Below are 24,248 nucleotides of genomic sequence, written 5' to 3' on the forward strand. Positions count from 1 at the left end.
CCAGTTTAGACAGGTGTTACAATGGTGTCCAGTTTAGACAGGTGTTACAATGGTGTCCAGTTTAATTACACAGATGTTACAATGGTGTCCAGTTTAGACAGGTGTTACCATGGTGTCCAGTTTAGACAGGTGTTACTGTGGTGTCCAGTTTAGACAGGTGTTACTGTGGTGTCCAGTTTAGACAGGTGTTACAACGGTGTTCAGTTTAAACATGTGTTACTGTGGTGTCCAGTTTAGACAGATGTTACAAAGGTGTCCAGTTTAGACAAGTGTTTCAATGGTGCCCAGTTCAGACAGGTGTTACAATGGTGTCCAGTTTAAACATGTGTTACTGTGGTGTCCAGTTTAGACAGATGTTACAGTTACAGTGTTCAGTTTAGACAGGTGTTACAACGGTGTCCAGTTTAGACAGGTGTTACATCAGTGTCCAGTTTAGACAGGTGTTACCATGGTGTCCAGTTTAAACATGTGTTACTGTGGTGTCCAGTTTAGACAGATGTTACAACGGTGTTCAGTTTAGACAGGTGTTACATCGGTGTCCAGTTTAGACAGGTGTTACCTTGGTGTCCAGTTTAAACATGTGTTATGGTGTCCAGTTTAGACAGGTGTTACTGTGGTGTCCAGTTTAGACAGGTGTTACCATGGTGTCCAGTTTAAACATGTGTTACTGTGGTGTCCAGTTTAGACAGATGTTACAACGGTGTTCAGTTTAGACAGGTGTTACTATGGTGTCCAATTTAAACAGGTGTTACTGTGGTGTCCAGTTTGGACAGATATTACAATGGTGTCCAGTTTAATTACACAGATGTTACAATGGTGTTCAGTTTAGACAGGTGATACTATGGTGTCCAGTTTAGACTTATGTGACAATGGTGTTCAGTTTAGACAGGTGTTACCATGGTGTCCAGTTTAGACAAGTGTTAAAATGGTGTCCAGTTTAATTACACAGATATTACAATGGTGTCCAGTTTAGACAGGTGTTACCATGGTGTCCAGTTTAATTACACAGATGTTACAATGGTGTCCAGTTTAATTACACAGATGTTACAATGGTGTCCAGTTTAGACAGATGTCACAATGGTGTCCAGTTTAGACAGGTGTTACTGTGGTGTTCAGTTCAGACAGATTTTACAATGGTGTCCAGTTTAATTACACAGATGTTACAATGGTGTCCAGTTTAGACAGGTGTTACTGTGGTGTCCAGTTTAGACAGGTGTTACAATGGTGTCCAGTTTAATTACACAGATGTTACAATGGTGTCCAGTTTAGACAGGTGTTACTGTGGTGTCCAGTTTAGACAGGTGTTACCATGCTGTCCAGTTTAATTACACAGATGTTACAATGGTGTCCAATTTAGACAGGTGTTACCATGGTGTCCAGTTTAATTACACAGATGTTATAATGGTGTCCAGTTTAGACAGGTGTTACTATGGTGTCCAGTTTAGACAGATGTTACAATGGTGTCCAGTTTAATTACACAGATGTTACAATGGTGTCCAGTTTAGACAGGTGTTACCATGGTGTCCAGTTTACACAGGTGTTACTGTGGTGTCCAGTTTAGACAGGTGTTACTGTGGCGTCCAGTTCAGACAGGTGTTACAATGGTGTCCAGTTTAATTATACAGATGTTACAATGGTGTCCAGTTTAGACATGTGTTATTGTGGTGTCCAGTTTAGACAGATGTTACAATGGTGTCCAGTTTAGACAGGTGTTGCCATGGTGTCCAGTTCAGACAGGTGTTACAATGGTGTCCAGTTTAATTACACAGATGTTACAATGGTGTCCAGTTTAGACAGGTGTTACTGTGGTGTCCAGTTTAGACAGATGTTACAATGGTGTCCAGTTTAGACAGGTGTTACTGTGGTGTCCAGTTCAGACAGATGTTACAATGGTGTCCAGTTTAATTACACAGATGTTACAATGGTGTCCAGTGTAGACAGGTGTTACTGTGGTGTCCAGTTCAGACAGGTGTTACAATGGTGTCCAGTTTAATTACACAGATGTTACAATGGTGTCCAGTTTAGACAGGTGTTACTGTGGTGTCCAGTTTAGACAGATGTTACAACGGTGTCCAGTTTAGACAGGTGTTTCAATGGTGCCCAGTTTAGACAGGTGTTACCATGGTATCCAGTTTAAACATGTGTTACTGTGGTGTCCAGTTTAGACAGATGTTACAACGGTGTTCAGTTTAGACAGGTGTTACAATGGTGTCCAGTTTAGACAGGTGTTACATCGGTGTCCAGTTTAGACAGGTGTTACCATGGTGTCCAGTTTAAACATGTGTTACTGTGGTGTCCAGTTTAGACAGATGTTACAACGGTGTTCAGTTTAGACAGGTGTTACAATGGTGTCCAGTTTAGACACGTGTTATTGTGGTGTCCAGTTTAGACAGATGTTACAATGGTGTCCAGTTTAGACAGGTGTTACAATGGTGTCCAGTTTAGACAGGTGTTACAATGGTGTCCAGTTTAATTACACAGATGTTACAATGGTGTCCAGTTTAGACAGGTGTTACCATGGTGTCCAGTTTAGACAGGTGTTACTGTTGTGTCCAGTAATTAGACAGGTGTTACAATGGTGTCTAGTTTAGACAGGTGTTACCATGGTGTCCAGTTTAGACAGGTGTTACTGTGGTGTCCATTTTAGACAGATGTTACAATGGTGTCCAGTTTAGACAGGTGTTACAATGGTGTCCAGTTTAATTACACAGATGTTACAATGGTGTCCAGTTTAGACAGGTGTTACCATGGTGTCCAGTTTAGACAGATGTTACAATGGTGTCCAGTTTAGACAGGTGTTACCATGGTGTCCAGTTTAGACAGGTGTTACAATGGTGTCCAGTTTAATTACACAGATGTTACAATGGTGTCCAGTTTAGACAGGTGTTACCATGGTGTCCAGTTTAATTACACAGATGTTACAATGGTGTCCAGTTTAGACAGGTGTTACTGTGGTGTCCAGTTCAGACAGGTGTTACAATGGTGTCCAGTTTAATTACACAGATGTTACAATGGTGTCCAGTTTAGACAGGTGTTACTGTGGTGTCCAGTTTAGACAGGTGTTACAATGGTGTCCAGTTTAATTACACAGATGTTACAATGGTGTCCAGTTTAGACAGGTGTTACTGTGGTGTCCAGTTTAGACAGATGTTACAACGGTGTCCAGTTTAGACAGGTGTTTCAATGGTGCCCAGTTTAGACAGGTGTTACCATGGTATCCAGTTTAAACATGTGTTACTGTGGTGTCCAGTTTAGACAGATGTTACAACGGTGTTCAGTTTAGACAGGTGTTACAATGGTGTCCAGTTTAGACAGGTGTTACATCGGTGTCCAGTTTAGACAGGTGTTACCATGGTGTCCAGTTTAAACATGTGTTACTGTGGTGTCCATTAGACAGTGTTAACAGATGTTACAACGGTGTTCAGTTTAGACAGGTGTTACATCGGTGTCCAGTTTAGACAGGTGTTACCTTGGTGTCCAGTTTAAACATGTGTTACTGTGGAGTCCAGTTTAGACAGATGTTACAACGGTGTTCAGTTTAGACAGGTGTTACCATGGTGTTCAGTTTAAACATGTGTTACGGTGTCCAGTTTAGACAGGTGTTACATCAGTGTCCAGTTTAGACAGGTTTTACCATGGTGTCCAGTTTAGACAGGTGTTACCATGGTGTCCAGTTTAATTACACAGATGTTACAATGGTGTCCAGTTTAGACAGGTGTTACTGTGGTGTCAGTTTGACAGTTTACAATGGTGTCCAGTTTGGACAGATATTACAATGGTGTCCAGTTTAATTACACAGATGTTACAATGGTGTCCAGTTTAGACAGTGTTACAATGGTGTCCAGTTTAGACAGATGTTACAATGGTGTCCAGTTTTACAGTTTAGACAGATGTTACAATGGTGTCCAGTTTACACAGATATTACAATGGTGTCCAGTTTAGACAGGTGTTACAATGGTGTCCAGTTTAATTACACAGATGTTACAATGGTGTCCAGTTTAGACAGGTGTTACTGTGGTGTCCAGTTTAGACAGGTGTTACAATGGTGTCCAGTTTAATTACACAGATGTTACAATGGTGTCCAGTTTAGACAGGTGTTACTGTGGTGTCCAGTTTAGACAGGTGTTACAATGGTGTCCAGTTTAATTACACAGATGTTACAATGGTGTCCAGTTTAGACAGGTGTTACTGTGGTGTCCAGTTTGGACAGATATTACAATGGTGTCCAGTTTAATTACACAGATGTTACAATGGTGTCCAGTTTAGACAGGTGTTAATGGTGTCCAGTTTACACAGTGTGTTACAATGGTGGTGTCCAGTTTAGACACAGTGTTACAATGGTGTCCAGTTTAGACAGGTGTTACCATGGTGTCCAGTTTACACAACCAGTGTTACTGTGGTGTCCAGTTTAGACAGGTGTTACTGTGGTCCAGTTTCAGACAGGTGTTACAATGGTGTCCAGTTAATTAGACAGATGTTACAATGGTGTCCAGTTTAGACATGTGTTATTGTGATGTCCAGTTTAGACATGTGTTATTGTGGTGTCCAGTTTAGACAGATGTTACAATGGTGTCCAGTTTAGACAGGTGTTGCCATGGTGTCAAGTTCAGACAGGTGTTACAATGGTGTCCAGTTTAATTACACAGATGTTACAATGGTGTCCAGTTTAGACAGGTGTTACTGTGGTGTTCAGTTCAGACAGATTTTACAATGGTGTCCAGTTTAATTACACAGATGTTACAATGGTGTCCAGTTTAGACAGGTGTTACCACGGTGTCCAGTTTAGACAGGTGTTACAATGGTGTCCAGTTTAATTACACAGATGTTACAATGGTGTCCAGTTTAGACAGGTGTTACTGTGGTGTCCAGTTTAGACAGGTGTTACCATGCTGTCCAGTTTAATTACACAGATGTTACAATGGTGTCCAATTTAGACAGGTGTTACCATGGTGTCCAGTTTAATTACACAGATGTTACAATGGTGTCCAGTTTAGACACGTGTTAGTATGGTGTCCAGTTTAAACAGATGTTACAATGGTGTCCAGTTTAATTACACAGATGTTACAATGGTGTCCAGTTTAGACAGGTGTTACCATGGTGTCCAGTTTACACAGGTGTTACTGTGGTGTCCAGTTTAGACAGGTGTTACTGTGGCGTCCAGTTCAGACAGGTGTTACAATGGTGTCCAGTTTAATTATACAGATGTTACAATGGTGTCCAGTTTAGACATGTGTTATTGTGATGTCCAGTTTAGACATGTGTTATTGTGATGTCCAGTTTAGACAGATGTTACAATGGTGTCCAGTTTAGACAGGTGTTGCCATGGTGTCAAGTTCAGACAGGTGTTACAATGGTGTCCAGTTTAATTACACAGATGTTACAATGGTGTCCAGTTTAGACAGGTGTTACTGTGGTGTCCAGTTTAGACAGATGTTACAATGGTGTCCAGTTTAGACAGGTGTTACTGTGGTGTCCAGTTCAGACAGATGTTACAATGGTGTCCAGTTTAATTACACAGATGTTACAATGGTGTCCAGTGTAGACAGGTGTTACTGTGGTGTCCAGTTCAGACAGGTGTTACAATGGTGTCCAGTTTTTACAGATGTTACAATGGTGTCCAGTTTAACAGTGTTACAATGGTGTCCAGTTTAGACAGGTGTTACTGTGGTGTCCAGTTTAGACAGTGTTACAATGGTGTCAGTTTAGACAGTGTTCCAGTTTAGACAGTGACAATGGTGGTTTTAGACAGGTGTTACCATGGTATCCAGTTTAAACATGTGTTACTGTGGTGTCCAGTTTAGACAGATGTTACAACGGTGTTCAGTTTAGACAGGTGTTACAATGGTGTCCAGTTTAGACAGGTGTTACATCGGTGCCCATTTTAGACAGGTGTTACCATGGTGTCCAGTTTAAACATGTGTTACTGTGGTGTCCAGTTTAGACAGATGTTACAACGGTGTTCAGTTTAGACAGGTGTTACAATGGTGTCCAGTTTAGACAGGTGTTACATCGGTGTCCAGTTTAGACAGGTGTTACCATGGTGTCCAGTTTAAACATGTGTTACTGTGGTGTCCAGTTTAGACAGATGTTACAACGGTGTTCAGTTTAGACAGGTGTTACCATGGTGTCCAGTTTAAACATGTGTTACTGTGGTGTCCAGTTTAGACAGGTGCTACATCGGTGTCCAGTTTAGAAGGTGTTACAATGGTGTCCAGTTTAGACATGTGTTACAATGGTGTCCAGTTTAGACAGGTGTTACTATGGTGTCCAGTTTAGACAGGTGTTACTATGGTGTCCAGTTTAGACAGGTGTTACTATGGTGTCCAGTTGAGACAGGTGTTACTATGGTGTCTACTTCTGACTTTAATACTATTGTGACCAAGTTTAAATAGTTTGGTAACATTCAGACTTGTTTAAAAAGTAATACAAGGCTAAGTTGAATTTAATTTGCTTTATATAATATAGAATTAATCACTTTTTATCATTTTTAGATCCTATAAGCATCATCTGTTATTCACTTTGTATTTAGAAATCTTCATGCCTGTCCAAACGACAGCTTCTAACACGGTCAGCATTCAAGGGATCACCAAACACCAGTGACAGCAGTAAAGTTTCCAGTGCAGATAGCAAGAATAGAAGCAATTCACAAAAAGGGGTAAGTTTGTCAACACAGACATAGCTACAGGTAAGCTTGTCAACACAGACTTAGCTACAGGTAAGTTTGTCAACACAGACTTAGCTACAGGTAAGTTTGTCAACACAGACATAGCTACAGGTAAGTTTGTCAACACAGACATAGCTACAGGTAAGTTTGTCAACACAGACTTAGCTACAGGTAAGTTTGTCAACACAGACAAAGTCACAGGTAAGTTTGTCAACACAGACTTAGCTACAGGTAAGTTTGTCAACACAGACATAGCTAAAGGTAAGTTTGTCAACATGGACAAAGTCACAGGTAAGTTTGTCAACAAGGACAAAGTCACAGGTAAGTTTGTCAACACAGACAAAGCTACAGGTAAGTTTGTTAACACAGACAAAGCTACAAGTAAGTTTGTCAACACAGACATTGTAACAGGTAAGTAAGTTTGTCAACACAGACATTGTTATAGGTTAGTTTGTGAACACAGACATAGCTACAGGTAAGTTTGTCAACACAGACATAGCTACAGGTAAGTTTGTCAACACGGACAAAGTCACAGGTAAGTTTGTCAACACGGACAAAGTAACAGGTAAGTTTGTCAACACAGACAAAGTCACATGTAAGTTTGTCAACACAGACATAGCTACAGATAGGTTTGTCAATTTAGATTTAGCTACAGGTAAGTTTGTCAACACAGACTTAGCTACAGGTAAGTTTGTCAACACAGACATAGTTACAGGTAAGTAAGTTTGTCAACACAGACATAGTTACAGGTAAGTAAGTTTGTCAACACAGACATTGTTATAGGTTAGTTTGTGAACACAGACATAGCTACAGGTAAGTTTGTCAAGACAGACATAGCTTCAGGTAAGTTTTTTAACACAGACATAGCTACAGGTAAGTTTGTCAACACTGACATAGCTACAGGTAAGTTTGTCAACACAGACTTAGCTACAGGTAAGTTTGTCAACACAGACATAGCTACAGCTAAGTTTGTCAACACAGACTTGGCTACAGGTAAGTTTCCGGATGTCTTAGAACTTCCTGAAGATAACATTGGCAATTGACGATTCATATCTTAACACATTTGAATTTTAAGTTGGCTTAATATCTAAGTGGGACTTATTTCCTAACAAAATCCATTTTCATGTTCGAAAGTTTGTAGACTAGTAGCGTCTCAAGATGAATTTTTACTGCACAACACCAACTAATAGGGTATCAAATTAAAACTGAAGAAAGCATTTGTTTCCGTTGATACTACGACACGTTCCGAAATTTGTTTCTTTTAGAAATAGCGCATCCACCTTTAACTTTATTTTTCTGTGTATAACGTAAGGAAATGTCAGATGGTTACTGCAGTATCACATATTTCTTTCAATAATTCTTAATGATAAGCATTATCTTTGTGCGTGCTTTCTCGCCAGAGTGTCGATGAGCTGATGAGCTGATGTGATATTACATTACCGGTTTACCATCGTGGTTCTAACTTGTCAACCGTCCATGGCCAGAGGTAACATCAAGAACATCGGGTTCGCGGATGTGGGAGCTCATCTTGTTTTCAACCTAGTGATTCACATATTGTATATGATGTTCCAGACCTCTCCGGTAGGATGGAAAAGACACCAGAGCCACATTCTGCGAAGGGTTGAGTTGCATCTCCTTAATTCGTATGAAGCACAATTCCTCATTCTTGTGAACCCTCAGTGACCATAGATGACACAGGTGAATTATTTGAGGTCATAAATGAGGACTACAGTGAAATTCCTCTCTTTGCTAAGTCTGGAGAGCACTGTAGAAAACTTTTTCTGGAGAGTCTTCAATGGTGTATCCACGCATACACCAGATGCGACACAACCAGTACCTTCAAGGGACATGGGAAAGTCTGACCAATGAAAAACATTTAACATTTATGACCTCATTAAAGACCTCAAGGATATCACCTGTGCCACCTATAGTCGCACGAGTGTCCACAAGGTTGATGAAAGGTGCTTGAATCATTCAACCATTCGAAGAATCTGGATCTGGTGTAATTTCCTGAGGAGTCTGAAACAGCATATACGATATGTTAGAATCTGAAGGAGATCCCACATCCCTGAACCTGTTGTTCCTGATATAAACTCTGGCTATGGATGGGCCATGAAAGATGTCAGGCTCACCACTGGTAATGTAGTGTCACATCATCTCATCGACATTGAAGACGACGCTCTGGCTTTCGACGAATTGGATACTGATATCTCGATTACTCTGATTTGGACTGCATGTACCAGCTACCAGACATGGCGAGTCACGTCAGAGGATAGTGCAGTGAGGTGGGAAAGCACGCACAATGATAATGGTTATAATTGAGAACCAGCGAAAGAAATATGTGACATTGTGGTACCTATCTGACATTTTGCTAATAATATGCATAGGAAATAAACGAAACTGTGATTTGTCCTACCCGAGGCTAGATATTCTGTCAACTTTACATTCATGTTTCCTACTTATAAATCGCCAATAGTCAAACTTATTTAAGGAACTTATAACACACCAGGAAACTAGTGTCAGCGGTTTGGAGTTAGAAAAATAGCATATACCCAGTATACGCACCCAGTGATGTTTTGTAAACTTAATGATGGTATAACAATAATTCTGTTTTGTATCTCTATATATTTTATTGTTTTACTGAGTGATTAGAGGTCAAATAACTGTTTACGAATAATAGTTTGCTGTTGGTAAACATTTTTGCTGCGTCAAGCCAAATATGAAAAATTTGCTAAAAATTATCATTTTTGAACTTAAAATCCGATTTTTTCATTTCCTACCTAGAAATCACTACATATATTGAATTATGTGGTCCCGATATGAATTTGATGTTCTATTATGATCATTTTGATACCTCATTTGTCTACTTCGGTTGAAAAATGTCAATGTTATGACTATTTTTCAATCTTTAGTGAAATTCGATATGGCGGCCATCTTGATGACGTCATAACCGGAAGTTCATCCCAGTTTATACAATGTTACCTCTCGATTTCGTTATCAGTGGGTCATAAGGCTTCAGAAAAACATTGGTTCGTTAAGTTGGGGGGGGGGGGGGTGCACGTAGACCCCCCCTAGATCCCGGCCTATCTGTTCTCAGACAGGTTCATTCATATGGCACCATCATCTGTTCTCAGACAGGTTCATTCATACGGCATCATCTGTTCTCAGACAGGTTCATTCATACGGCACCATCATCTGTTCTCAGACAGGTTCATTCATACGGCACCATCATCTGTTCTCAGACAGGTTCATTCATACGGCACCATCATCTGTTCTCAGACAGGTTCATTCATACGGCATCATCTGTTTTCAGACAGGTTCATTCATACGGCACCATCATCTGTTCTCAGACAGGTTCATTCATACGGCACCATCATCTGTTCTCAGACAGGTTCATTCATACAGCACCATCATCTGTTCTCAGACAGGTTCATTCATACGGCACCATCATCTGTTCTCAGACAGGTTCATTCATACGACATCATCTGTTCTCAGACAGGTTCATTCATACGACACCATCATCTGTTCTCAGACAGGTTCATTCATACGACACCATCATCTGTTCTCAGACAGGTTCATTCATACGGCACCTTCATCTGTTCTCAGACAGGTTCATTCATACGGCATCATCTGTTCTCAGACAGGTTCATTCACACGGCACCATCATCTGTTCTCAGACAGGTTCATTCATACGGCACCAATTGGTAGAATTGGATAAAAACCCTTAGATCCATGACTCATTTTGAGAACTCTTTAGTCATCTCTATGGACTTGGACTAGAGATCATCATTGAAAATAAGTTTTCTATACCCGCCTTAAAAATCCGACATGAATTGCTAATTAATATTTAATGAGAACAGCTCATAATAGGATTGAAAAAAAACCTGTAACATATTCCATCCCTGTCCATCAAAATTGCTTAGTTTAAGTAACTATAATTATATATAAGTAGACATTTTAGTAATGTGGTAAAGACAATGAATTGATATATTGGTTTGTGACAGAAACCAGCACGGAGGCGTTTCCGGATCCTGGTTCGAATGATCATGTGTGTAATGCTTATACTGAGGACCACTGTGAAGACCGTGAAGAAGAACATGCACAGTGATGTTAAACACAAGAAAAGGAAGTCCCAAGTCCTCATGGCCTTTGACCCGTCCTACTATAGTTCAGCCACCACTACCTATGGCCATCTGTCGGAGCACTCCAGGAAGGCCCTTCAGAAGGTGCCACAGGTTCGCTCTGATGCAGATATTCGAGTGTTAACGGTGAGTATAGACTTACATCACATTCTGATGTATCTGAATTACTTTCCTTGGTTTTCTCTGTCACTACTGGGAGAGTCCTACTATCACATGGTGACAATTAACACACAAAAACTGCATGCACATTGGTAATCTTGAATATTTAAAAGCATTAAAATTTACTTTCTTTTTTTACTTTAAATATTTTGAACTACACATATAACTGACAATATTTCATGGTCTCCCATTCATTTGTTTACAAGCATAATGTCCAATTTTTCAGAAAAACATATGTTTCCCTCACTAATTACAGTCAATACCTACCTGTACAGGTAGATGACTCTGTAAAATGCAGAAATTTTGATTGTGCGTAAGATATAGAAATGCTGACATACAGTGTCTGGGTGTAAAATAAAATCGTTGAAATCGTTGAAATCGTCTTGATTTTGCTTGTTTGGTGTTTTTGACAGGAGGTCATGTGCCGCTTACCTCTCTTTGCCAAGTACTCTCGTAAAGTGAAGGAGGAGCTTGCCAGGTTTGTGTGGTACGATCTGTACGAGGCCGGCCGTATCGTCATCCGCCAGGGGGACATGGGAAATCGTATGTATTTTTTGGTGTCGGGAACCGTGTCTATCCATCGAACAGAGGAGGATCCTAAGACAGGTAGATCTTACTGAACACTTATCAGCTGAATCCTATTATACACTTCAGATGATTTCCTAGATGATTAACTCTTCATCGTAGTGTTAAAACTATCACTGCCAAATTATCAGTGTTAACAGTAAAGTAAAAATAATCAAGAAACTCAAGACCCCTTTATGTATAAATAAATCACTTTGTTCAAACTGAAAAAGTTAATGTAAATAAAGACAAAAATTAGCAACAAAGTGCATACTTATTATTGACAAATTTACCAGTCTTTTCCATACAATTTTAGAGGGAAATTGCATGTGCTCTCTTGACATATTTAATCAAATGTCTTGAAGATTATGATCTTTTAAAATCTTAATACCGGTAATGTTGGGTATAAATCCAGTTTGTACAGTTGAATTATCAAGATACTTGTATAAACATGACAAAAATATCTGCTTTGTTAAAGATGCTCCACCGCCGACAGAGCATAAATGATATTAATCACTTGAACAATAATTGGTGTTTAATCTTGCAAATATATGTCTAATTAACACAAAAAATATTATAAAATAATTTCTTTTGCCTTTGGTGCATGCGCAATCAGTACTTAATTCCATATAGGATATAGTGCCACAGAATTTTTTCGGGATGCAATTAATTATTTTTTGCAACTTTAACTTGAAGTGAAATTAGAAGCTCAAACTGTTCAATGGTGGTAATGGTGTAAAGTAAGTAACTTTTGTAACTGAAGAGAAATACTAAATCGTCTGCTCGTGTTTTTGATAGTGAAAAAATGTCATTTGTCAGCGGTGGAGCATCTTTAAAGTTTTTGGTGGCAAGGCAATAAGCGTATGGAGAAATAAGAGTTTCCGCACCAATTAGTAGCATTCTAAGCATTGGCTCAGCAATGTTTGAACGAGTGCGTGAAAACACAATATTCTGTTTACACTTTTATGTTGGAAGATATTGAGTCTTTACAGACTATCTTTCTGAATTGGGTTGTTTCAAAATTGCTATCCGTATAGTACACTGGGTTAAATTACTTTCTTGTATAGTCCGGCAATTACCGTTTGGTTTGTAGTTTTACAGTCTTGACCAAACCTTGTGGATTTTTTTTAAAATGTTCCCTGAATATATATCTCTGTATATCACACACCAGTGTGTATCATAAGTCAAAGATCTTTTACAGGTGCCAAAGTGATCCAACACTTACGTGATATAGAGATGGGAGCCACATTTGGTGAATTGGCCTTGATACGGAATATCTCAAGGACATACACCGCGGTCTGTAAAGGTACACATATACCTATTATCTAGTTTAGTACCTATATATCACCTGATCAGAAATATCTCTAGGACATATTACATCGAGTCTGTAAAGGTATTTTATATCATTCAAACGACTTTTTCTCAATAACCAAATGGCCCAGGGTACTGATATTTGGTCGGTAGCATGCTGGGATGAAGGGCTACCAACTTTGTTCAAATGAAGGACCTTAAACTTCATTAAAAGTCACAGGGGTCAAAATGTCCAAAATCTTTAAATAACTTCTTGTGAATAATTCAGAGGCCTAGAGACCTGTTATTGGGCCTGTGACATGCTAGAATGAAGGGCTACCAAGTTTGTTCAAATGAATAACCTTGATCTTCAATCAAGGTCACAGGGGTCAAACTATGTTAAATTGTACTAATAGTCAGATGACCGTTAAGGCCCATGGGCCTCTTGTTATAGTATGGCCTAATGATTCAAATACGCAGTGACTTTTTTAAATGCAAAAGAAAATAAAGCAATTTGGTATATATTATAAATTAACATTAATTTTGAAAGAGAAAAATAACATACCTTTGATTATAAGAATATACATGGGTTTTTTTTTCATCTCAAGTGGACTCGGAGTTCCTGAGTGTCGACAAGGAACAGTTTAACAAGGTTCTACGCCAAAACTGGGAGGAGAGTTGGCAGAATACCTACAACTTTCTCACGTCCTCGCCGTACTTCACAAACTGGACTAAAGAACAGCTTCGTCAAACTGCCGATGTGTCTATCACTAAAGAGTTCAGTAATAATATGGTAAGTTTCTATATCATTTATTTGTAAACAATCTTGAGGGTTGAATTTCGTTTCAAATCATATGAACAGCTAGATTCATCTAAGAAAATACCATGCAAGTTTAAGAGGGGTGGAAAGCCAGAGTTCCCAGAGTAAAACAACCAACCTATGATCAGTACTTAGTAACTGCCCTGGCGCATGGAATTCAAACGTAAAACCCAGTGGTGGAGGACTAGCAGTAAAAACTCTGAGACAGTAAGATGACATGATATGATCTTGTATCATAACTTGTATGAGTTGTATGTATCATATCTTTTGGGTGGTCGGGTGGTGTAGTGGTTAAGCCCCTCGCCTTTCACCTAGCCAGCCGGGGTTCGATCTCTGGCACGGACGTGAAAAGGTTAGGGGTCACCTGCCCGATCACGTGGGTTTTCTCCGGGTACTCTGGTTTCCTCCCACATTAAGACCCCTCCGTGCTTACATCCAGGCCATTGAGAGTGATTTATATATGTTGTATAACTTCTTTCTCAATCGATGTAAAATAAATAAAGTTTATTATATATCATATTTTGTTGGGACTGTATGATTTTGCAAACATTGTAAAGTAGAATTAATTCAACTTGTTGTACAATCTCAGACATACAACATAAAATATGTAATGGATAGGAAATCATCATAACTTACGTGTAATGTCTATATAACCATATACTTATTCACATATATGAATTGGAAATGCTGACATATTCTATTTAAAATTTTGTTTTATCCATATTTATTTACTGGTATTGTTTTATTCCAGGTTGTATTTGGTAATGAACACAAACTTACAAACTGGGTCTACTTCATTTTGAGAGGAAAGTGTCAGGTGGTTCAGCGACTCAACTTGGTGCGTAGTAAATCTCCATACCAAAGGTCATTTCTAAGGTTACCAGGTACACAGAAAGCTGAAGAAACTCTCAAGACCTTTCTGGACAAACCATATGGAAAGAACCGGCGCCAGCTGGCATTGGACACTCACTACCTCACCATCACTACTCTGCACAAAGGCGATTACTTTGGTGTTGGTTAGTGTCTACATGGATTTCCTGTTTGGAATGATTCTGGACTTTAATATTATATTATATCAATATATCATATTTGCAGGTGTGGGGAAGTATTTTGACAGATGCCATCTCTCTTTTCTACTATCTTGTCAACATAAGTATTAGTCCGCTAAACCTGCCTATATTATTAGGCTTTTTTAATTTTTTTTTGCCTAATATATATATTAGGCAAAAAAAAAAATTAAAAATTGGAAAAGCCTAATAATATAGGCAGGTTTAGCGGACTACATGATTATCTGCTACATTGTAATAAAAATATTGTGATGATAGTTATTAACTCCCTTTTTGTACTACCCCAATATTAGCTCCCTTCGTAAATTGCCCTATATTATCTCTTTTTGTTAACAACCCCATATTGTCTCCTTTTATCTACTACCCCCATATTTCCTCCCTTTGTTTACTGTCCCCACATATTGTCTCCTTTTATCTACTACCCCCACATATTGTCTCCTTTTATCTACTACCCCCATATTACCTCCCTTTGTTTACTGTTTACCTCCCTTTGTTTTAACTGTCCCCACATATTGTCTCCTTTTATCTACTACCCCCATATTACCTCCCTTTGTTCACTGTCCCCACATATTGTCTCCTTTTATCTACTACCCCCATATTACCTCCCTTTGTTTACTGTCCCCACATATTGTCTCCTTTTATCTACTACCCCCATATTACCTCCCTTTGTTCACTGTCCCCACATATTGTCTCCTTTTATCTACTACCCCCATATTACCTCCCTTTGTTCACTGTCCCCACATATTGTCTCCTTTTATCTACTACCCCCATATTACCTCCCTTTGTTTACTGTCCCCACATATTGTCTCCTTTTATCTACTACCCCCATATTACCTCCCTTTGTTTACTGTCCCCACATATTGTCTCCTTTTATCTACTACCCCATATTACCTCCCTTTGTTTACTCTCCCCACATATTGTCTCCTTTTATCTACTACCCCAATATTTCCTCCCTTTGTTTACTGTCCCCACATATTGTCTCCTTTTATCTACTACCCCCATATTTCCTCCTTTTGTTCACTGTCCCCACATATTGTCTCCTTTTATCTACTACCCCCACATATTGTCTCCTTTTATCTACTACCCCCACATATTGTCTCCATTTATCTACTACCCCCACATATTGTCTCCTTTTATCTACTACCCCCATATTTCCTCCCTTTGTTTACTGTCCCCACATATTGTCTCCTTTTATCTACTACCCCATATTACCTCCCTTTGTTTACTCTCCCCACATATTGTCTCCTTTTATCTACTACCCCCATATTTCCTCCCTTTGTTTACTGTCCCCACATATTGTCTCCTTTTATCTACTACCCCCATATTTCCTCCTTTTGTTCACTGTCCCCACATATTGTCTCCTTTTATCTACTACTCCCCTATTACCTCCCTTTGTTAACTGTCCGTAGATATTGTCTCCTTTTATCTACTACCCCATATTACCTCCCTTTGTTTACTGTCCTTAGATATTGTCTCCTTTTATCTACTACCACCATATTACCTCCCTTTGTTTACTGTCCCCACAAATTGTCTCCTTTTATCTACTACCCCATATTTCCTCCCTTTGTTTTCTGTCCGTACATATTGTCTCCTTTTATCTACTACCCCCATATTACCTCCCTTTGTTTACTGTCCCTAGATATTGTCTCCTTTTATTTACTACCCCCATATCTCCTCCCTTTGTTTTCTGTCCGTAGATATTGTCTCCTTTTATCTACTACCCCATATTACCTCCCTTTGTTTACTGTCCCTAGATATTGTCTCCTTTTATCTACTACCCCCATATTACCTCCCTTTGTTTACTGTCCGTAGATATTGTCTCCTTTTATCTACTACCCCCATATTACCTCCCTTTGTTTACTGTCCCTAGATATTGTCTCCTTTTATCTACTACCCACATATTACCTCCCTTTGTTTACTGTCCCCACATATTGTCTCCTTTTATCTACTATCCCCATATTACCTCCCTTTGTTTACTGTCCGTAGATATTGTCTCCTTTTATCTACTACCCCCATATTACCTCCCTTTGTTTACTGTCCGTAGATATTGTCTCCTTTTATCTACTATCCCCATATTACCTCCCATTGTTTACTGTCCCCACAAATTGTCTCCTTTTATCTACTACCCCCATATTTCCTCCCTTTGTTCACTGTCCCCACATATTGTCTCCTTTTATCTACTACCCCCATATTACCTCCCTTTGTTTACTGTCCCTAGATATTGTCTCCTTTTATCTACTATCCCCATGTTACCTCCCTTTGTTTACTGTCCCTAGATATTGTCTCCTTTTATCTACTATCCCCATATTACCTCCCTTTGTTTACTGTCCCCACATATTGTCTCCTTTTATCTACTACCCCCATATTTCCTCCCTTTGTTTTCTGTCCGTAGATATTGTCTCCTTTTATCTACTACCCCCATATTACCTCCCTTTGTTTACTGTCCCTAGATATTGTCTCCTTTTATCTACTACCCCCATATTACCTCCCTTTGTTTACTGTCCCCACAAATTGTCTCCTTTTATCTACTACCCCCATATTACCTCCCTTTGTTTACTGTCCCCACATATTATCTCCTTTTATCTACTATCCCCATATTACCTCCCTTTGTTAACTGTCCCTAGATATTGTCTCCTTTTATCTACTACCCCCATATTTCCTCCCTTTGTTTACTGTCCCTAGATATTGTCTCCTTTTATCTACTACCCCCATATTACCTCCCTTTGTTTTCTGTCCCCACAAATTGTCTCCTTTTATCTACTACCCCCATATTTCCTCCCTTTGTTTTCTGTCCGTAGATATTGTCTCCTTTTATCTACTACCCCCATATTTCCTCCCTTTGTTTTCTGTCCGTAGATATTGTCTCCTTTTATCTACTACCCCCATATTTCCTCCCTTTGTTTTCTGTCCGTAGATATTGTCACCTTTTATCTACTACCCCCATATTTCCTCCCTTTGTTTACTGTCCCTAGATATTGTCTCCTTTTATCTACTACCCCCACATATTGTCTCCTTTTATCTACTACCCCCATATTTCCTCCCTTTGTTTTCTGTCCGTAGATATTGTCTCCTTTTATCTACTACCCCCATATTACCTCCCTTTGTTTACTGTTCCCACATATTGTCTCCTTTTATCTACTACCCCCATATTACCTCCCTTTGTTTACTGTCCCCACAAATTGTCTCCTTTTATCTACTACCCCCATATTACCTCCCTTTGTTTACTGTCCCCACATATTATCTCCTTTTATCTACTATCCCCATATTACCTCCCTTTGTTAACTGTCCGTAGATATTGTCTCCTTTTATCTACTACCCCATATTACCTCCCTTTGTTTACTGTCCTTAGATATTGTCTCCTTTTATCTACTACCACCATATTACCTCCCTTTGTTTACTGTCCCCACAAATTGTCTCCTTTTATCTACTACCCCCATATTTCCTCCCTTTGTTTTCTGTCCGTACATATTGTCTCCTTTTATCTACTACCCCCATATTACCTCCCTTTGTTTACTGTCCCTAGATATTGTCTCCTTTTATTTACTACCCCCATATCTCCTCCCTTTGTTTTCTGTCCGTAGATATTGTCTCCTTTTATCTACTACCCCATATTACCTCCCTTTGTTTACTGTCCCTAGATATTGTCTCCTTTTATCTACTACCCCCATATTACCTCCCTTTGTTTTCTGTCCGTAGATATTGTCTCCTTTTATCTACTACCCCCATATTACCTCCCTTTGTTTACTGTCCCTAGATATTGTCTCCTTTTATCTACTACCCCCATATTACCTCCCTTTGTTTACTGTCCCCACATATTGTCTCCTTTTATCTACTATCCCCATATTACCTCCCTTTGTTTACTGTCCGTAGATATTGTCTCCTTTTATCTACTACCCCCATATTACCTCCCTTTGTTTACTGTCCGTAGATATTGTCTCCTTTTATCTACTATCCCCATATTACCTCCCATTGTTTACTGTCCCCACAAATTGTCTCCTTTTATCTACTACCCCCATATTTCCTCCCTTTGTTCACTGTCCCCACATATTGTCTCCTTTTATCTACTACCCCCATATTACCTCCCTTTGTTTACTGTCCCTAGATATTGTCTCCTTTTATCTACTATCCCCATGTTACCTCCCTTTGTTTACTGTCCCTAGATATTGTCTCCTTTTATCTACTACCCCCATATTACCTCCCTTTGTTTACTGTCCCCACATATTGTCTCCTTTTATCTACTATCCCCATATTACCTCCCTTTGTTTACTGTCCGTAGATATTGTCTCCTTTTATCTACTACCCCCATATTACCTCCCTTTGTTTACTGTCCCTAGATATTGTCTCCTTTTATCTACTACCCCCATATTACCTCCCTTTGTTTACTGTCCCCACAAATTGTCTCCTTTTATCTACTACCCCCATATTACCTCCCTTTGTTTACTGTCCCCACATATTATCTCCTTTTTATCTACTATCCCCATATTACCTCCCTTTGTTTACTGTCCCTAGATATTGTCTCCTTTTATCTACTACCCCCATATTTCCTCCCTTTGTTTACTGTCCCTAGATATTGTCTCCTTTTATCTACTACCCCCATATTACCTCCCTTTGTTTACTGTCCCCACATATTGTCTCCTTTTATCTACTACCCCCATATTACCTCCCTTTGTTTTCTGTCCCCACAAATTGTCTCCTTTTATCTACTACCCCCATATTTCCTCCCTTTGTTTTCTGTCCGTAGATATTGTCTCCTTTTATCTACTACCCCCATATTTCCTCCCTTTGTTTTCTGTCCGTAGATATTGTCTCCTTTTATCTACTACCCCCTATATTTCCTCCCTTTGTTTTCTGTCCGTAGATATTGTCACCTTTTATCTACTACCCCCATATTTCCTCCCTTTGTTTACTGTCCCTAGATATTGTCTCCTTTTATCTACTACCCCCATATTGTCTCCTTTTATCTACTACCCCCATATTTCCTCCCTTTGTTCACTGTCCCAACATATTGTCTCCTTTTATCTACTACCCCCATATTACCTCCCTTTGTTTACTGTCCCCACATATTGTCTCCTTTTATCTACTACCCCCATATTACCTCCCTTTGTTTACTGTCCCCACATATTGTCTCCTTTTATCTACTACCCCCATATTACCTCCCTTTGTTTACTGTCCCCACAAATTGTCTCCTTTTATCTACTACCCCCATATTACTTCCCATTGTTTACTGTCCCCACAAATTGTCTCCTTTTATCTACTACCCCCATATTACCTCCCTTTGTTTACTGTCCTCACATATTGTCTCCTTTTATCTACTACCCCCATATTACCTCCCTTTGTTTACTGTCCCCACATATTTCCCTTTTATATTTCTCCCTTTTTTACTGTCCCACATATTGTCTCCTTTTATCTACTATACCCCATATTACCTCCCTTTGTTTACTGTCCCCACATATTGTCTCCTTTTATCTACTACCCCCATATTACCTTCCTTTGTTTACTGTCCCCACATATTGTCTCCTTTTATCTACTACCCCCATATTACCTCCCTTTGTTTACTGTCCCCACATATTGTCTCCTTTTATCTACTACCCCCATATTACCTCCCTTTGTTTACTGTCCCTAGATATTGTCTCCTTTTATCTACTACCCCCATATTTACCTCCCTTTGTTTACTGTCCCCACATATTGTCTCCTTTTATCTACTACCCCCATATTACCTCCCTTTGTTTACTGTCCCCACATATTGTCTCCTTTTATCTACTACCCCCATATTACCTCCCTTTGTTTACTGTCCCCACAATATTGTCTCCTTTTATCTACTACCCCCATATTACCTCCCTTTGTTTACTGTCCCTAGATATTGTCTCCTTTTATCTACTACCCCCCATATTTCCTCCCTTTGTTTTCTGTCCGTAGATATTGTCTCCTTTTATCTACTACCCCCATATTACCTCCCTTTGTTTACTGTCCCTAGATATTGTCTCCTTTTATCTACTATCCCCATATTACCTCCCTTTGTTTACTGTCCCCACATATTGTCTCCTTTTATCTACTATCCCCATATTACCTCCCTTTGTTTACTGTCCCCACATATTGTCTCCTTTTATCTACTACCCCCATATTTCCTCCCTTTGTTTTCTGTCCCTTTCCCCCATATTGTCTCCTTTTATCTACTATGTCTCCCCATATTACCCCTCCCTTTGTTTACTGTCCCACATATTGTCTCCTTTTATCTACTACCCCCATATTACCTCCCTTTGTTTACTGTCCCACATATTGTCTCCTTTTATCTACTACCCCATATTACCTCCCTTTGTTTACTGTCCCCACATATTGTCTCCTTTTATCTACTACCCCCATATTACCTCCCTTTGTTTACTGTCCCCACAAATTGTCTCCTTTTATCTACTACCCCCATATTACCTCCCTTTGTTTACTGTCCCCACATATTGTCTCCTTTTATCTACTACCCCCATATTACCTCCCTTTGTTTACTGTCCCCCACATATTGTCTCCTTTTATCTACTACCCCCATATTACCTCCCTTTGTTTACTGTCCCCACATATTGTCTCCTTTTATCTACTACCCCCATATTACCTCCCTTTGTTTACTGTCCCCACATATTGTCTCCTTTTATCTACTACCCCCATATTACCTCCCTTTGTTTTACTGTCCCTAGATATTGTCTCCTTTTATCTACTACCCCCATATTACCTCCCTTTGTTTACTGTCCCCACATATTGTCTCCTTTTATCTACTACCCCCATATTACCTCCCTTTGTTTACTGTCCCTAGATATTGTCTCCTTTTATCTACTACCCCCATATTACCTCCCTTTGTTTACTGTCCCCACATATTGTCTCCTTTTATCTACTACCCCCATATTACCTCCCTTTGTTTACTGTCCCCACATATTGTCTCCTTTTATCTACTACCCCCATATTACCTCCCTTTGTTTACTGTCCCCACATATTGTCTCCTTTTATCTACTACCCCCATATTACCTCCCTTTGTTTACTGTCCCTAATATTGTCTCCTTTTATCTACTACCCCCATATTACCTCCCTTTGTTTACTGTCCCCACATATTGTCTCCTTTTATCTACTACCCCCATATTACCTCCCTTTGTTTACTGTCCCCACATATTGTCTCCTTTTATCTACTCCCCATATTACCTCCCTTTGTTTACTGTCCCACATATTGTCTCCTTTTATCTACTACCCCCATATTACCTCCCTTTGTTTACTGTCCCCACATATTGTCTCCTTTTATCTACTACCCCCATATTACCTCCCTTTGTTTACTGTCCCCACATATTGTCTCCTTTTATCTACTACCCCCATATTACCTCCCTTTGTTTACTGTCCCCACATATTGTCTCCTTTTATCTACTACCCCCCATATTACCTCCCTTTGTTTACTGTCCCACATATTGTCTCCTTTTATCTACTACCCCCATATTACCTCCCTTTGTTTACTGTCCCCAATATTGTCTCCTTTTATCTACTACCCCCATATTACCTCCCTTTGTTTTACTGTCCCATATTGTCTCCTTTTATCTACTACCCCCATATTCCTCCCTTTGTTTACTGTCCCAAATATTGTCTCCTTTTATCTCTACCCCCCATATTACCTCCCTTTGTTTACTGTCCCCACATATTGTCTCCTTTTATCTACTACCCCCATATTACCTCCCTTTGTTTACTGTCCCACAATATTGTCTCCTTTTATCTACTACCCCATATTACCTCCCTTTGTTTACTGTCCCCACATATTGTCTCCTTTTATCTACTACCCCCATATTACCTCCCTTTGTTTACTGTCCCCACATATTGTCTCCTTTTATCTACTACCCCCATATTACCTCCCTTTGTTTACTGTCCCCACATATTGTCTCCTTTTATCTACTACCCCCATATTACCTCCCTTTGTTTACTGTCCCCACATATTGTCTCCTTTTATCTACTACCCCCATATTACCTCCCTTTGTTTACTGTCCCCACATATTGTCTCCTTTTATCTACTACCCCCATATTACCTCCCTTTGTTTACTGTCCCCACATATTGTCTCCTTTTATCTACTACCCCCATATTACCTCCCTTTGTTTACTGTCCCCACATATTGTCTCCTTTTATCTACTACCCCCATATTACCTCCCTTTGTTTACTGTCCCAATATTGTCTCCTTTTATCTACTACCCCCATATTACCTCCCTTTGTTTACTGTCCCCACATATTGTCTCCTTTTATCTACTACCCCCATATTACCTCCCTTTGTTTACTGTCCCTAGATATTGTCTCCTTTTATCTACTACCCCCATATTACCTCCCTTTGTTTACTGTCCCCACATATTGTCTCCTTTTATCTACTACCCCCATATTACCTCCCTTTGTTTACTGTCCCCACATATTGTCTCCTTTTATCTACTACCCCCATATTACCTCCCTTTGTTTACTGTCCCCACATATTGTCTCCTTTTATCTACTACCCCCATATTACCTCCCTTTGTTTACTGTCCCCACATATTGTCTCCTTTTTATCTACCCCTACCTCCCATATTACCTCCCTTTGTTACTGTCCCCACATATTGTCTCCTTTTATCTACTACCCCCATATTACCTCCCTTTGTTTACTGTCCCCACATATTGTCTCCTTTTATCTACTACCCCCATATTACCTCCCTTTGTTTACTGTCCCCACATATTGTCTCCTTTTATCTACTACCCCCATATTACCTCCCTTTGTTTACTGTCCCCACATATTGTCTCCTTTTATCTACTACCCCCATATTACCTCCCTTTGTTTACTGTCCCCAATATTGTCTCCTTTTATCTACTACCCCATATTTCCTCCCTTTGTTTACTGTCCCCACATATTGTCTCCTTTTATCTACTACCCCCATATTACCTCCCTTTGTTTACTGTCCCTAGATATTGTCTCCTTTTATCTACTACCCCCATATTACCTCCCTTTGTTTACTGTCCCTAGATATTGTCTCCTTTTATCTACTACCCCCATATTACCTCCCTTTGTTTACTGTCCCCAATATTGTCTCCTTTTATCTACTACCCCCATATTACCTCCCTTTGTTTACTGTCCCCACATATTGTCTCCTTTTATCTACTACCCCCATATTACCTCCCTTTGTTTACTGTCCCCACATATTGTCTCCTTTTATCTACTACCCCCATATTACTTCCCTTTGTTTACTGTCCCTAGATATTGTCTCCTTTTATCTACTACCCCCATATTCTTCCTTTGTTTACTGTCCGTAGATATTGTCTCCTTTTATCTACTACCCCCATATTACCTCCCTTTGTTTACTGTCCCCACATATTGTCTCCTTTTATCTACTACCCCCATATTACCTCCCTTTGTTTACTGTCCCCACATATTGTCTCCTTTTATCTACTACCCCCATATTACCTCCCTTTGTTTACTGTCCCCACATATTGTCTCCTTTTATCTACTACCCCCATATTACCTCCCTTTGTTTACTGTCCCCACATATTGTCTCCTTTTATCTACTACCCCCATATT

At 39.6% G+C, this 24,248-nt stretch overlaps 1 protein-coding gene across 1 annotated transcript in view; it reads left to right on the forward strand.

The window, feature by feature from the left end:
- The window catches only part of LOC138327332 (uncharacterized), a 31,528-nt gene that overhangs the window by 4,786 nt on the left and 2,494 nt on the right, over positions 1–24,248 (forward strand). The window contains exons 3-8 of the mRNA XM_069273350.1: positions 6,530–6,655; positions 10,669–10,932; positions 11,379–11,571; positions 12,731–12,835; positions 13,428–13,612; positions 14,391–14,655. Of these exons, the coding sequence (XP_069129451.1) occupies positions 6,530–6,655; positions 10,669–10,932; positions 11,379–11,571; positions 12,731–12,835; positions 13,428–13,612; positions 14,391–14,655 (1,138 nt within the window). The remainder of the gene's footprint in view (positions 1–6,529; positions 6,656–10,668; positions 10,933–11,378; positions 11,572–12,730; positions 12,836–13,427; positions 13,613–14,390; positions 14,656–24,248) is intronic.

The sequence above is a fragment of the Argopecten irradians genome, chromosome 7 (genome assembly GCF_041381155.1).
Source record: "Argopecten irradians isolate NY chromosome 7, Ai_NY, whole genome shotgun sequence".
In the NCBI taxonomy this organism is placed as follows: domain Eukaryota; kingdom Metazoa; phylum Mollusca; class Bivalvia; order Pectinida; family Pectinidae; genus Argopecten; species Argopecten irradians.